The sequence below is a fragment of the Mytilus californianus genome, unplaced genomic scaffold (genome assembly GCF_021869535.1).
Source record: "Mytilus californianus isolate M0D057914Y unplaced genomic scaffold, xbMytCali1.0.p SCAF_7, whole genome shotgun sequence".
Lineage (NCBI taxonomy): Eukaryota > Metazoa > Mollusca > Bivalvia > Mytilida > Mytilidae > Mytilus > Mytilus californianus.
In genome coordinates this window covers 74,528,946-74,545,181 of record NW_026262723.1, presented here as the reverse complement: position 1 = coordinate 74,545,181, position 16,236 = coordinate 74,528,946, and the positions used below count along the sequence as shown (strand labels likewise).

General features: G+C 33.1%; 2 protein-coding genes across 2 annotated transcripts in view; one reads left to right on the top strand and one right to left on the bottom strand.

The window, feature by feature from the left end:
- Positions 1-3,666: 3,666 nt before the first annotated feature.
- Positions 3,667-15,367, bottom strand: LOC127708489 (methylthioribose kinase-like). The gene is made up of 9 exons (XM_052213377.1): positions 15,338-15,367; positions 12,490-12,599; positions 10,095-10,229; positions 9,806-9,935; positions 8,128-8,299; positions 7,094-7,337; positions 6,661-6,823; positions 5,011-5,107; positions 3,667-3,885 (listed from the first exon to the last, which is right to left on the bottom strand). Exons 2-9 carry the CDS (start codon positions 12,568-12,570, stop codon positions 3,738-3,740), a joined length of 1,170 nt encoding a protein of 389 aa, XP_052069337.1. The 5' UTR covers positions 12,571-12,599; positions 15,338-15,367; the 3' UTR covers positions 3,667-3,737.
- The window catches only part of LOC127708495 (AP-1 complex-associated regulatory protein-like), a 36,900-nt gene continuing 35,758 nt past the window's right edge, over positions 15,095-16,236 (top strand). Inside the window, exon 1 of the mRNA XM_052213386.1 lies at positions 15,095-15,224. Within this exon, the coding sequence (XP_052069346.1) occupies positions 15,181-15,224 (44 nt within the window). The 5' untranslated portion in view covers positions 15,095-15,180. The remainder of the gene's footprint in view (positions 15,225-16,236) is intronic.

Here is a 16,236-nt window from a genome sequence, read left to right as displayed (position 1 = left end):
TTGCTATGTATTGATTTTACTGTCACTGCTTTGTGGGAATAACTACTGGATTATCCTGTCCTGTCATGGTACCAAACAAACCTAGGAGGTAAAGTAGTCTCGGGTATATTTTAATTTGTCTCTCCTCCTGGGTTCTTGTGTTCCTTGCCCTCTCGTGGTAAACATCCAAAGTAGTTTGTCATTTCTCCATGCCCCTGGGATGACATTCTGGTTTTGGTCCTCCAAGTCCTTCAGGTTGTTGCTGGCTCCGGTTCATGGTCCAGAGCAAAACTCGGAACCAAAGGCATTCTCCACTACACGCCTCGCTCTGGAGGTCTATATCTATATATTCTCTCACGGTGCTTCATTTTTCTGATGGAAAACGGGTTCATCAGGCGCTTGTTGTTCCCAAAAGCATTGTCCCTACAGTTTGGGACGGAAACGTCATCACCAGGTAGACTTCTCTTCAGGGAAATTGAATATGTTGTTCGGACTTTTCAGGCTTTCCTTCAGTTCTGAACCATTGAAGATACTGGCATCGTTGCTGGAACCATCAGAGCCGACATCCATCCATAGAAACTTGTAGTCTTCGTCAACAAGGGCCATGAGGTCAATGGAGAAGAAGCCCTTGTAGTGCTGTACACAGAGCCAGTGTTCCAAGGCAGGTGACCACTACATGCTTTCCATCCAGAGCACCACACCAAGGTGGAAATTTCTATTTCTTCTCAAACTGCTCAGCAATGATGTGTTTTACTACCAGCTACGTAACAGATTGGTTAATACACCAAATACTAAGTCGGTGACTACAGAATAGCCCTTTTACTGTACCTTGACCTTATCAGGGCTTATTAGAAAATCTTAACAAAATTGTAAGCACAGAGATATGTATTTCCTGCTTCACTTGGAATTCACAGCCAAACTGAAAAATCCTACATGTAACCATACATCATTCACGAAAGAGATTTAAAAAAATCACTAAACCAGTGTTCCTTTTCCTTTAAGAATTGAAATATAAAAGGACGATGAAAATCTTCCGTCGTTATACCGGATACCCAAACTATACAGAAGTCCTTCTAAAGAATGATGTTCGGACGGATCGTCATGATGATTAAACATCTTTCTAAAGTTCTTTAACCATTTTTCTACAGTAAAAGAAAGCATTTAAACATTTTGTGATGAGATAATTTCAATCAGCGGTGTCAATTAGATATATATTCGTAAAGATTCTAAAGATCTACAAACAATCTTTATAATTTTGCAGTAATATCTAAACTTTGATTGTTGTTCTACGCTTTACACTGCTTTTCCCAAGCAATTGAAAGAACGACTAAATTGTCTTATTGCACAGAGCTTTTTCTACATAAATGGGAATAGTAGATACAAATCCCTAGTGTTACGTCATGAAAAATCTTACTTTGTGGCGAACCACACTGATTCAAACAACAAATACACATGGATGATAACATCAAAACGCTGGTATTTTTACCCACAACATAATCACAACAAAATTGTTGAGTCTGGTAGATTGATATTTCCACAAAAAGCCGGTATTCCAATGGGTACTAATTGCATGAGGTACTCCTACTGGCCGAGTTCCCAAAGACAAAAAAAGAGCATCTGACAAAGTTCTTGAATTTCACTTTCAGATATATTATGTCCTGTTACTCAATAACATTTCAGTTAGTGCTTGTATCTCATTGACGACTCCAAAACCAGAATCTATGACAAACATGATGATTTGAACGTTCCAATTGTTAACTTCTCATTTTTTAGCATTAACATACCCTCTGTCCCATCGCATTTATATATAGTTCGCGTATAATCACACTATACAGATTAAAATAAAACTGATCCAATAAAGTTATGAGGCAGAACAAATGAAATTGACACTACATAAATCACGGTCATTCATCACGAATTGGTTGACCGATATGATGTATCTGTGTCAGAACTCACTAGCGTTATGTTTTCGCGTTCTTGGTTCCTTTGATACTAGAATTGTCATCTGATCTGCAATTTTACAGATTGTGTCTTATTCCCGATTGTGACATTTTGACGGAGTGTGGTTTCGCTTGACAAGTGATGCATACATGAGATGCTTACCCTGTAGACGCATTCATGCGATTCCTCCGTTTTTGTATGTTATCTTGATTGATATCTGCTTAACCGATTCATGGGATTTGAACATTGGTAAACTACTGTTACCTAAATTTACAAACGAATGAACGGTAATTGGATAAACTATAATACTTATACATGCATTTCAGAGTTTGCATACCTTTTTAAGTACTTCAAAGCTACCTTATTGAACACGGTAAATAATCAAATGACTTCAAAGCATAGGCATAAAAAATAATTGCAATGGATTCAATTTCAAGAGCAATACACGGTCGAGTCCATAAAAACAAAAACTGTCAAAACCGCTCAAAATTAGCTTTACCTGAATGGATTGCAACTACAGTTTTAGTACAATAAGATCATGAACGGGAGATTTAAAGACAAAAATGTACATCTCCACAGAAGCAATGTCGACCCTGAAGTATCGAACAAAATACGATGCTGATTTCTACACAACACGTGTTTCTTAGGGGACTCTTTCTCCGACTATCTAAAAAATATAAAAATGAGGAGATTGGGTATAATTGCTAATAAGACAACTATCTACCAGATTTCAAATAAGTCTGTCCACGGGAGTTAAAACCTTTGAAATCGAAAATTAACTCCAGCTCTACCTCATTTCTTCCAAACAAATAAACAAAAAGGAAGATACAACCAAAGAATATATTTTTGAGTGGCCATCCCAGATCAGCCTTACTTGGTATTAGACAAACATAAAGTATTTGTTGTACAGCATTTCTGACGTAGACATTTCTTAAACATCTTTTATTTTGTACACATTTTTGTTTCAGAGATATCCATGCAGGACACACGTTTTTTATGATTAACTTCAGCATTAAATAGTTATCAAAGGTACCAGGATTATAATTTAATACGCCAGACGCGCGTTTCGTCTACATAAGACTCATCAGTGACGCTCAGATCAAAATAGTTATAAAGCCAAACAAGTACAAAGTTGAAGAGCATTGAGGACCCAAAATTCCAAAAAGTTCTTATGTTAAACGCTCATATACAATGCCCTTTGATTTTCCGAATGAGTGTACAAAATTGCCGAAATACACCAAGGGGACATTTAAAACTCATATGTTGAGATGAACTGACAAGGTCATGGTGGTAAAAAAACTACATAGAAAAAATTCGAACTGAGCAACACGAACTCCTCTAAAAACATGATCTTGTTTGCTCTAGAAGGGTAAGCAGATGATGTTGCTTTTCTAGTGGCATCATTCGTGTTTCTCATAGTTAATACAAATTCTGTGACGAGTTTCATTCTGTGATGTCACAAATAGAGGAAAAAAGGACGAGAATTTAGTAACGACAATTGGAACATATACGTGCTAATCTGTGATGGTTATCCCATAACGGTGAATCAACTCGTTTCGAATGGATGACTTCAACTTTACCAATTTGAACCCCTGGTCCAATAGCTTCCTTGTAAGCATGAATCCTCTACCAAGGAAATCATGATAGGAAACACAAGCTCTAGAATATCGTATGTGGATATACACTCCATGTCTCTCCCTTTGTATTTTTATCTAATAGGAAAACCGAGAAAAATAACAGCACTGGTCTACATTTACATTGCATTTGGAAAAAAATATTGCGGACAAAGTTTCTATGCTATGTAAATCTAGCATTATCTAAACAAGCATAAGTGCTATAACCATCAGTTTGTCTACTGTCTCTATCCTGTCTACAGCTTGTAAAAGTCTAATACCAGAACCTAATGCTTCTTGTTCTCCGAACTCTGAATCCTTGAAATCTTCTACATGAGCTACCCCTATAGTCCTATGAAAAATGAAAATATTATAGATGACGAAAAAATCTCAATTTAGATACAATTTATTTTTCAATTTTCAATATTTTTTATTTTAGAAAAAAATCATACTATAGGAGATAATATGACAATAGTCATTATTGGATACCTAAATTATTTTGTTATAAAATTGGTCAATCGTTTCATTATAACGTTAATTCTATTGGGAAATAAATAAGACAATACAGTTTGGTTACTTTCACGAAGAAATATTACTTATGATGACCAAGTGACGTCCTAAACAAGGCAAATTTGTTGAAAACAGAATGAACATTTTACATACAAGTTGTGATAAAATCAAATATTAGCGACAGCCTTACCACAAAATGACATTTCACCTACATAGGCATCTTTGAAAAAGAAATTTTCTGCAAAATATCTGTTTAGCTGTTACCTTTACCGAAGAAGGCCAAAAGCAAATATGAATGAAGTGCGACCGTTTGATAAAAAAATATTTGATATAGTTTGACATTCTTAATAGGTTGCACTTTGTAAATACAGCTGTTTCAAAACCACGCCTCTTTTGGGGAGATACATAATATTCATAGATATTTTGTTTTGTTTACGTACTGGTTCCCAGATATGATCTCTATGTTTCATCTCATAGTGACATAACTTGGGAATGTTACCAGTAAAATACACATAGATAGCGGCCAAATTGAATTCTGAGGAAGACCCACAGTGAAGGGAGGGGTAGTATAGAATTTTAGTATAAGATTAAACTCTAAAGTTCGAGTCATATAAATGTTGAAAATATGCCGCACATCCATATGTTTTGACTTTTGAAAAAAATAGTAGTGCATATGAACTTTCCATTCTAGGATATAACTTTTTACGAAACTTCATATTAACAGAGACACAGTTTTAGCCGTAAAATGGAAATTGCTTTGGTTATACTTACAGAAGTGCAACCTAATATTCGAATTCATAGGGTCAAAATTTGCTTACTACTTGACACCAGAAGCCCGAAATTGTAAAATCATGAACATATAAAAGTTTTCATGAATGGTTACCTATTGGTATAACAATTTGGTTTGCAAACAACTGAATAAATAAATAATCAGTCTGATTTGAGATTCAATGATTTAATTACTCACCTTCTTATGAGTTCACAACCACAGAATCCTGTTACTTCTGATATGAAATTCTCAATACTGCCGCTGATGCAGGTCATATGTTCCATGTAAATAGTCACTGTACAAGTATCAAGAATAAGTATGTTTGCAATTATATAGTACTAAATCAATGTCTTTGTAAATTGTGTTCCATTCCATATCGTGATATTTTTACTGAGCATGGATTCTCATGGCGGGTTCTGCACGAATAGCAGGAGACACTTTCCTTGACAACGCACCTGGTCCAGTCCTGCTCCGCTTTGAGATCAAACACGATTCCCTCAGTTTTTCTAATTTTGGTTTGTATACTAATGACAAAGTATTCAAAATGGATTTACGAGGTTTGAACATCGATAAACTACTTATACCTCTTATTTGTATAAATAAAAAAATAAAATGAAGATGTCATGCAAAAACGTACGTTGTAAATTTGAAGCGAAATGTCACAGACATTTGTTTTTGTAGAAAAAGGTATACGACTCTATTTTAACAGAAACGAGCGCCTGTGCGAACTTATATGGGAGAGATATACAATGCCAATGGACACGAGGACTGAATTTTAATACGTTTTTGTTTACTAGTATATATTCTATAATTCTAGAAAAAATGTATCATTGAGTTATTGCTTTCGTTCCTCTTTAAAAAAAGAACACTTTAATATGAGCAATGATAACATTTCATGTTTTACATGATAGAATAGTTATATTAAAGACGTAAAAAATCATGAACCAGATAGAATATTGACCTTAAAATCATGAAAATCGCCAATACAGGTAACATGTTATAAGGAATTAAGCCCTGCTCTACAAATAAAAATGGTGATCATTAAAGTAACTTAGTTCCTAAATATTTTTAAGCCAGTAGAAAACTAATAAACACTAGACTTTAAAAAAAATGTGAACACTTTAACAACAAAGGACAAAGAAATCGGCTACAATCTAATCAAACTCCCCGGCAGTTCAAGCTCCCATCCGCATACTACTCTACGGAGTAAAGGAAAATAGTTCCAGAACGGAAACTATTACTGTACGCAGTTTGCAATCTAATAAACTGACTGCAATCATAATGAGTTTTTTTATGATGTAATTTCATACATATACGAATTCCCAATTTTCAGACATCAAATATTCACCGAAATAATAATTTAATTGTAATAAGTTATTACAATGCATTTTCCTTTAACCATTCAAATATCCCACATACAAAAGGGAATACATGTAACATATATATTCATATGTAGCATATTCTCGCTCCCTTGAAAAAGTACTTATTCCATATTCCTAAATCATTTAAACAGAGCTATCACCCAGGGTATCACCAGCCCAGTAGTCAGCACTTCTGTGTTGACATGATTTATCATTGATGTGGTCGTAATTATAAATCAACAGTTTACAAAACTTTAAATTTTTCGAAATACTAAAGATTGTTTTACCCCAGGAATAGATTACCTTCGCTGTATTTGGCAAATCTTTTGAAATTTTTGGTCCTTAATTTTCCTCCGCTATGTGAACTTCGAACTCTATGTTGGCCTTTTTAACTTTTTATTCGAGTCAATGATGGGTCGTTTGTAAACAAAACGCGCATTTTGCGTACAAAATTATAACCCTTGTATCTATGATGAGTTTAACTTACCAAATCGTTTACCTAGATTGACAACACCATAGGCATACTGACGATGGGTATCGTTGTCCTGTTGTGTCGACATATGCTGATAGTAGGTAAAAATCAAGTTAGCTAAAAACATTCCAACATCAAAAGCACATGGTCCAAAGAAGGCAAATTCTATATCCATCATCTGAAATGTAATAAAACTAATTATGCTTAGGGGATAAATTGAATGAAAAAACAATTTACAGTACGTATTTGTGAAAGATAAGTAGAAAACATTCTAAAAATTAAACCGACGAAAAACTAAACAATGTAAAACAAGTTTGTGAACAAGATGAAAACATATACTAGTATCTAAATATGCATTTTATAGATCAATTAAGTAAATATACAATAAAAACGAAAATGATTTTGTTCCATTTATTTAAATTTGAGCAGTCATACAAATAGAACTTGCCTTCGGATCTTTCCCATCAGAAGTACACATTACAGAACCAGTGTGTAAGTCTCCATGCACCAAACATTCCTTCTTTTCTAAGAACAATATTCGCATTCTTTCAGCAGCTTGTAAAACATTGGGAGCGTCATATATTTGAGGTAATAATGGTCGAACATTATCTGCACATTGATTGGTGGGTTCCCCATTTACAAATGGTGCGGTAAAGACAAAGTTTTTTGTTAATGCCACCATTTCCTCGTTTCTGTAAAGTTTAAGGTAGCTGTTATTTAAGGACGTTTTTATTTGTAAAATCTTAGAAACCTTATAAGTACATACACACTATTATCAACAGATAATCCAAGAGAAACCGATATTAATGAAAATGAATATGATACGTTTTCATATGTGAACCAAAATATATTAGTATTTAAGATTCATTAACTGATTGTTGTCTGTTTCAAGTCCAGTGGCAAATACTTCATGCATATTCAGGACGGCTAAATTTTAAATAAATTCAATAGGAATTAAGATGATGCAAGAGGGGTCGACGGGATGAATATTGGGAATTTAGATTGTCACTGGAACTAAGACATGTAGAAGGAGGGGGTGTCAAGTGTTCCGGAAGCAACAAACAATGCCGCATCCGTTGTATGGCCCTGACGAATATGAAAAGTGTAAAGTGAAAAATCTTAGCATTTTGTCACTCATGTCATACATGTCCATGGAGTTTTCCTGCATATCGTCATGAAAAATGTCTATTGCGTAAAGATCAAAGAAGTTATCGATAAGGGCCAAATTACTAGGTAAATTTGATACGTGGAATGTGTCCTTGGTAATTTGTGACATACTCCCGTAATCGGCATGTTCGTGACATCAAACACAGAATATTTGTCACTTTATGACTGCGGTTTAAGTTGAAATGATCTCAATTTTTTTTTACGTCTCCTTTCGTATTTCAAATACAACATGTGTAATTCAACTGTAGCTGAAACATTTATAATTCATTCTCGCCATGTGAATGCGAAAAATAAGTCCTTTATGGAGATACGTACTTAAAATTTTTAGTTAATTCTGTTTTTTCTTCCTGTGATAGTTTTGAAACATGTGTTTCTTTGTGTACATGTGCTATGTTTTGTGCCAATTTCAAAATGGCTTCCTCACAGTTTATTCCTTTTATAAGCAATCTTCTCAGTAATTCATAGTCTTTCAAATCTTCCATAAAATCTGAAATAGGTAAACATTTTGTTCAGAAAAAAATCAAAAAAGTGAAGTTAACGAGAAAAGAAAGCAAAAAAGTTTATAAATCTATAAAATAACAACTTTTCCTTTGGATATTTGGCACCTTAAAACTGAATCTTATACAAACTAGACATACAAGCGTTTTAGTTGTATCTCCAAGAAGGTAACCATGCAAGCTTTAATTTCATAGTTGTATCTCTAAGAAGGTCCAATATTTTGATTTCATGCGAAACATGCGAGATAATTGTGTATGCTAATATAAATTATATGGTTTGCTACTGACCCCATACGGATCCATAAGGGGTCAGTAGTGAACCGTATAACGAATTTATCGCACAAGGGACTTTTCCTGCTAAGTAATGTATAAAAATAAGCAATGAAATACAAAAAAATTAATCAATGACGTCACCATCAATAGTAAACGTGACGTCATGAACCCCATATGAAATCTACTCAGTGACCCCTACGGATCCATAGGGGTCACCACGTGACGGCGTTAAACCAATCATAACGTCATAATTTACCCGAGGTGCGATAATATTTATAGAATAACTAATCGAAGAATTCAAATAGAGAAAAATATTCAACGAGTGACCGAACAACACATTAATTCACGAATGCGCGTACGTCCTGAGTTATTTATCAGTGTTGTTCGGTCACGAGTTGAATATTTTTCGATATTTGAAATTCTTTGATTAGTTATTCTTTTTATTACATTGGCAAAAGGCTTTTTTTATGAAATTAAAATAGAAAATGTAAGGAACTATATCTTTTTCTACGCATTCACAATTTGTTTTGATCAGACGTTATCGACGTCTTGACAACGCCTATTATTCCACTGTTTAAACATATTGATAGTTTAATCAATATTTGATTGGTTGAGACTATCCCACGTGTCATTGAACAAATCTTCATATTCCATTCTGAGGATCATATTCCCCTCTGAAATGTCGGGATTACTTTGTGCGACGTTACGCGCGGTTAATGTACATAACGTTTTGAACTTCTTATTCTTCTTAAAATAGCGATAGCAAAAATCATTATCATGTTCAAATTTATTTCAGACGATAAAACAAAAAGACTTGTAATTAAATTTTGATCCTTACTGTTTATCAATGGGTATGTCGTGTTTAGTTTGACTTACAAAAACAAGCGGATAAGAAAAAAAACGTATGCAAAATAATATTTAATGTATTGATAGTAAACAAAGCATAGGCAGTGGAATAAAACATTCATTTCCCTTTGCATCGGGAGATATGAAGATTTGCTCTCCCTCGAAAAATCATATTTCCCTCGGGCAGAGCCCTCGTGAAATATGAATATTCTTGGGTGAACAAATCTTCATATCTCCCTCCGGCACGGGAAATAAATGTATATTGTTGCATGACGTCAGAGGAGTTTATTTCACATGTGAAATTATCGGTTTTTATTTCACTGGGAAATCAATGTAATTCATTGCAACCAATGTAATAAAAACATAAATCAACTTACATATATTTTCGACTGGAGCACGAAACAATGGTTTTGGAACACAACCTGGTATAATGGAGTCGAATTTTAACAATGCATCATATTCTACCTTGTTTCTGTTAATGGTCAGTGGGTATTCTGGTCCTAGGCACTATAACAAGGTTAGAAAAAAGCACATTTAAGATTTTTCGACAACCTTTGATGCTACTTATTTTGTGTATCAACGAATCATCTAGATCTAAAATATTTTGAAATGCGTTCTTTTGTTCTTTATATCTAAAAATATTTTCCCAACATCTTAAATATTTACCTTTATATAAGGAGGACCACGTTTTGCTACTACACTGTTTCTTCCATTAAAACTTGGCGATACTATTCTGATAACGTCATTCAGATTACCGTCCCCAACTTCTTCAATCAAAAGATCGGAAACGTTGGCCGCAAACTAAAACAAATGAAGATAAAAAAGCTAGGAACTTTTATGTAGCTGCTTGTTCATTTCTAAGAGAAGCTATTTTTTTTTTCAAAAATACTATTTTTTTTAAAATGACAGTAGACAATAATACACCATATTTTTCTATATCAAAGAATGCATACATTTTCAAAATTAGCATAGAAGCTTATTTTGCCATGTGACGTTAAGCAAACAACAATCAATCTGATTGATACAGGCTCTAAATAAAATTGAGAATGGAAATGGGGAATGTGTCAAAGAGACAACAACCCGACCATAGAACAGACAACAGCAGAAGGTCACCAATGTAACAGTAAATTTGGTCCGGTAGTAAAATTTGTCCACCAGACTTTTTTTCCTAGTTAATCAAGTCCATGACCATTATTTTACTAGGAATTTAAGTCCCAGGACAAATTTTCCTAGGAAAATAAGTCCATAGCTAGTAAAATATGTCTGGCACTTATTTTCCTAGGAAAAATTGTCCTAAGACTTGTTTTTCTAGTAATTTTTATTATATTTTAAAAGTTATTGAACATAAAAAAAACATTATCTTAGTTAAGATTGAAAAGTTTCATTAATTTTTCTTATTAAAATGAAAGGACATTGTCGGACGTTATAACCTAGGCATGTTAATGACATGGACATGATGTCCTAGGAAAATTATTCTGGGGACATAAATTTTATAAAAATATTAATACACAACTCTAAAACAATATTAAAACATAACATTTAAATTTAACTTTCAAAATAAAGGGAATGGACGTTTTTACCTAGGAATATTAATGACATGGACATGATTTCCTAGGAAAATTAGTCTGGTGACATGAATTTTATCAAAATATTAATGCACAACTCTTAAACAATATTAAAACATAACATTTATATTTACCTTTTAAAAAAAAGGGCATGGACGTTTATTCCTAGGAATATTAATGACATTGACATGATTTCCTAGGAAAATTAGTCTGGAGACAAACATTATATTAAAAAAATTGATACACAACTCTTAAACAATATTAAAACATAACATTTATATTTACCTTTTAAAATAAAGGGCATGGACGTTTTTACCTAGGAATAACAATGACATGGACATGATTTCCTAGGAAAATTAGTCTGGGGACATGAATTTTATTAAAAATATAAATACACAACTCTTAAACAATATTAAAACTTAATATTTAAATTTCCAATATTGTTTAAATGTAAATGATTTGATTCATTAATAATTTTTCCTATAAAAAAAAAAAGAACATGGACGTTTTTACCTAGGAATATTAATGACATGGACTTGAATTCCTAGGAAAATTAGTCTGGGGACATAAATTACTAACATCGGACTAAAAATACTAGTAAATTCTGTAACCATGGACTATTTATACTAGTAATATGTGTCCACCCGGACATATTTTACCAGGACAAATTTATCTCTTACACCAACAGGTCTTCAATGCAGCGAGAAATTCCCGCACCCGGAGGCGTCCTTCAGCTGGCCCCTAAACAAATATATATACTAGTTCAGTGATAATGAACGCCATACTAAACTCCAAATTGTACACAAGAAACTAAAATTAAAAATAATACAAGACTAACAAAGGCTAGAGGCTCCTGACTTGGGACAGGCGCAAAAATGCGGCGGGGTTAAACATGTTTTTTGAGATCTCAACCCTCCCCCTATACCTCTAGCCAATGTAGAAAAAACAAACGTGGCGATAGCTTTTTAAATTTTTTCTTAGAACTGACCATAAATATCTACAAATTCTTCTTTGAACTGACGATATCGAGTTTAACATGAAAAGCCTTTGAAAGAATTTCGGTTTACAAGAAGTGAATGTAAACATTATATCTCCTATGAGCCATCTGACCGCCCTAATCATGCGTCAGTGTCAGCATTATATAAACGTATGCTATTGAAATCCTTGCGCTCCATACGCGTTTCTGCAGCAAGTAAACAGGTATGTTATTCCATGGAGTACCAGTTGCATATGAGTGGGCTAAAAGGGGGAGGAGGCAAGGTGACAATAAAAAAAACCCAAAAAACGAAAACAACAACAAAAAACCTTTCTATTTTTCTATCGTCTAATAGTCTAGATGTTAGTGTTCTTTTTCATTTCATTATTTTATTTTCAATAAAACGTTTTGGGCCAAAAAGTGGGTTGGAGCAATTGTCCCCTTGTCCCCCGGTCCCTAAGCCAGGGAGCACATTCCATTTGTTGAAAACTGAAGATGGTCTATATTTTATTTATCCTACCTCTAATCCTTTACAGCCACTGTTGTCGTGACATATTCGTTTAACATTTTCAAACATTGTCACGGTGTCCTCTGCAGACATGTTTAACCGGATATGTGAATATATACAGCCTGCAATAAAATCAATTTAAACAAATAAAACAAAAATTGTCAGGCAATACAAATATAATTCAGTGAAACGAATTTAAAACATATTCGGAATATGATTATTACTAAAATATCTTATCAAATTTAATTTATAGTGGACAAATTGTGGTTCCTTTTGAGAAATCAAATATGGTTGATGCACAAAGCAGTTATTTTTTATTATTACATTCATTTTGACTATTTTGCCATTTTGTTGATTTGATTTGTCAATTTTCTGCTTTAGTTACATTGGTACTCCTTAAAGTGATATGATAGTCATTTTTTTTTTGCTTTTTATGACGCCGAATGTACTCCTACAACTTGGACCCATCAGTGAGATTATTAAGTCCAGATTCTGATCCATTAAAAAATCGTGATAGACTATATTTCAAGAATCAGTATTAAAAAAATAACTAAAGATACCAGGCCTTGTAATTTTGTACGCCAGATGCGCGTTTCGTCTACATAAGACTCATCAATGACGCTCGAATCAAAAAAGTTATACGGCCAAAAAAGTACTAAGTTGAAGAGCACTGAGGACCCGAAATTCCGAAACATTTTGCTGCATACAGCCCAGGTAATCTATTCCTGAGGTAGAAAATCCTTAATATTTCTAACAATTCAATTTAGAACTTGTCATTTGATATGGACGATTGTCCATCGTTGATTTTGTGACCTCTAAAATTGTATTATATATAGCAAACTGAAACAATTTCTGAAGATTTTTTCAGTCAGCAGAAAACTGTACAAATATGCATTTTGAATATACTAGTAGTCGTATTGCTTATAGATAACCTGGTTATTTTTTTTGTTTGGGAGAAGAATTTGAATAAAAAGACAAACATAACTGAACAAAAAACTACACAGAAAACTGGATTGAGCAACACGGACCAAGTCAAAACACGAAATTATGAATTAAATTTATATTCCCCGGAAGGTCAAAATCTCGACTCCACACATGACATCTGAAAAGTCGCTTCAAACAAATTAAATGCAAGGTTTATTCCTTAATTGCAAATGTTTTTATTACTATAGCGATCTTCAGTTATATTATCCTACTAAACTAAAATGTTCGCATTCACATATTGAATTTAATTAAGATGCTCAAATTTGAAATTGAAAATTCAAACGAGTCATTATAGTCAGACATACATGTAACCATAGAGGAAAAATCGAAAAGATCAAGATATGAAGCAGACCTTCTACTTTCAGAGGTATCCTTAATCTCAAGTTCACTGGGGTATATGAGATTGACGCACACTCACTTTCCCCGAAATGTTGGATATCAAATGACAGGATATCATCAATATACTAGTTTCTGAAAATGAAATTAAAGAACATGGCAATATGCTTTTACTCTTCTGTTTGAGAGGATTTTGTGTGAATTCTGCTTCACATGAGTACGAAAATCAAGTCGGCAAGTAGGGGTGTACAATTAGTATCCTTTGGAATACCCACTGTTTGTTCAAATATCAATCCAACAAGCTCAACAAGTATATTGTAAACAAAAATAGTTCTGCATTTTGAGGATGTCATCATTGGGGTATTTATTGCTGGTATCAACGTGAATATTGGGGAAAAAAAGATTATGATTTATCACCGATGTTTTTTGTTTGTTTTGTGTTGTTGCTTATTTTGACCAAATTCAAATTGAACCAAACTGACTGATATATAATAGCTACTTATAATATTATTTCAATATTCCGCTTTTCTAAATGTTTGAAAAAAGTCCCATATTTTATTTGTTTTTCTATATCGTAGCTAATACAAATGCTCCTTCAAATATGAGAATATTGCTCTTATAATTTTCTTTCAGAAAAGAAAAAGCATTTTTTTTTTAGATCATCAGGTATTCGTTTTTATCTACAAAACAAACTGACAAAATAGATTATTTTACTATACATTCTAATAATACCAATAAGAATAATCATAACTTCATTCGCAATACAGCTCGTAGAATATACATTTAACAAATATTCACAGCACAATAGCATCAATGTCCACCCGGCAATTAATCTACACACAATATATTCCTTTATAAAAGTTATATTATCTGAGTTATCTCCCCTCATATAGCTATTTGAACAATATTGAATCAAACAAAACAATATTTGGTATTTGTTATAAACAGTCGGAAAAGTAAGATAAAACACATAATTTTCATCCTTTCGTTGAAAATTCATGTAAATTTAATGTATTCTTCTCACAAAATTTCGCGGCAAATTTCCTTAATCTAGACCTTTTGTTTTCTGCTATTTTACAATCCAAGCCAAAAAGTATTGCACATTTCAAAAAGAAAATAATTGGTGATTTATTTATATATGAAGAACAAATCATCCCAAAATAAAATCATGTGAAACTTAATAGGAACTCGCATGCATAAAATATTGATGGAGTCAGGAGATGGTAATTTTTTATTTCGTTTCACTTTGGTAATTAGTTATATTTCGTAAAAGGTTGTCTTACTTTGCTCAAATTTACATTTCCTGTTTACACAGGAAGTAAATGTCTGCTCCCAATTGATGACGAAAGATCATGTTGTGATATTGTTTATTCTTCCTCAAACATGGGGAATTGTCTAGGAAGGTGTTTTGGTATTTCTGACAAAAGGTGCATACTATGTAAATGTAAACAGACAGTAAAACGATTACCTGTGTACACAAGACGACACGCCCCCTTTATTGAGATTTATGAGAAATTATATCTGATAAAATCGTACTTACTTTCTATCACCTGTACACACTGGTCTATGTCACGAGGGTCAGTCGAACTGTAGTCTTAAAATCGATCACGGAACGTGTCATTAGTCCGGTAATTTCGTTCGTCTGGTCATTCCGTTCATTTCGTTAGACGTTAAATTAAAGGACTAACCGGACGAACAAAAGTACCGGCCAGCATCGTACATTTATATGAAAGTATCAAATCCAGTTTTTACCTTGCCAAAACAATTCTAATACAAATATAAAATTCAGTAGCTGAAGTCAGACATATATATTTCTCTGCTGAAGTACAACATGTACAATATAGTCCCCAGACTACTTGTTTTGACAGTGGTTTCTTTGTAAAAGTCAAATTAATTTAAAAAAATCAACTAGGCTCCAACATGAAATAAATTCACCTGCCTTAGTATAGAACATTATTATTTTAGTAAAACACACACCTCTATCTCTGCTTTCTCTCTTGGATAAAAGCTGACAGCTGATAACTACCCTACTTTCACTTTGGCAAAATTGCTACTTTCACTTTCTTCAATTAATTTATCCCAATATTTTACTTTTTGCAATATGTATGTTACTTAAAGCTCCACTTAGATATTTTACTATATTCAAATGGTAGCAAGAAAAATCAGGAAGAAATACCGAAATACCCTAGATACATTAATTTATATGTAATACTTGCAAACTACAAATAATTTCAGACAGAGAAGAAAGGGAATTAATTGTGATGAGGCCTATTAGGCTATTGAACATGAAAATAAAAATGCAAAATGTTATCACAATCTGACAATTTTTGAAAGACACTAAAAAGTTCATTTGTTTTCATCTGTCTATCTTTGTGATAAGTTATGTGTACTTCTAAACATGCAAAAGTAAATTTAGACTTGATATTTTTAAATTTAAGA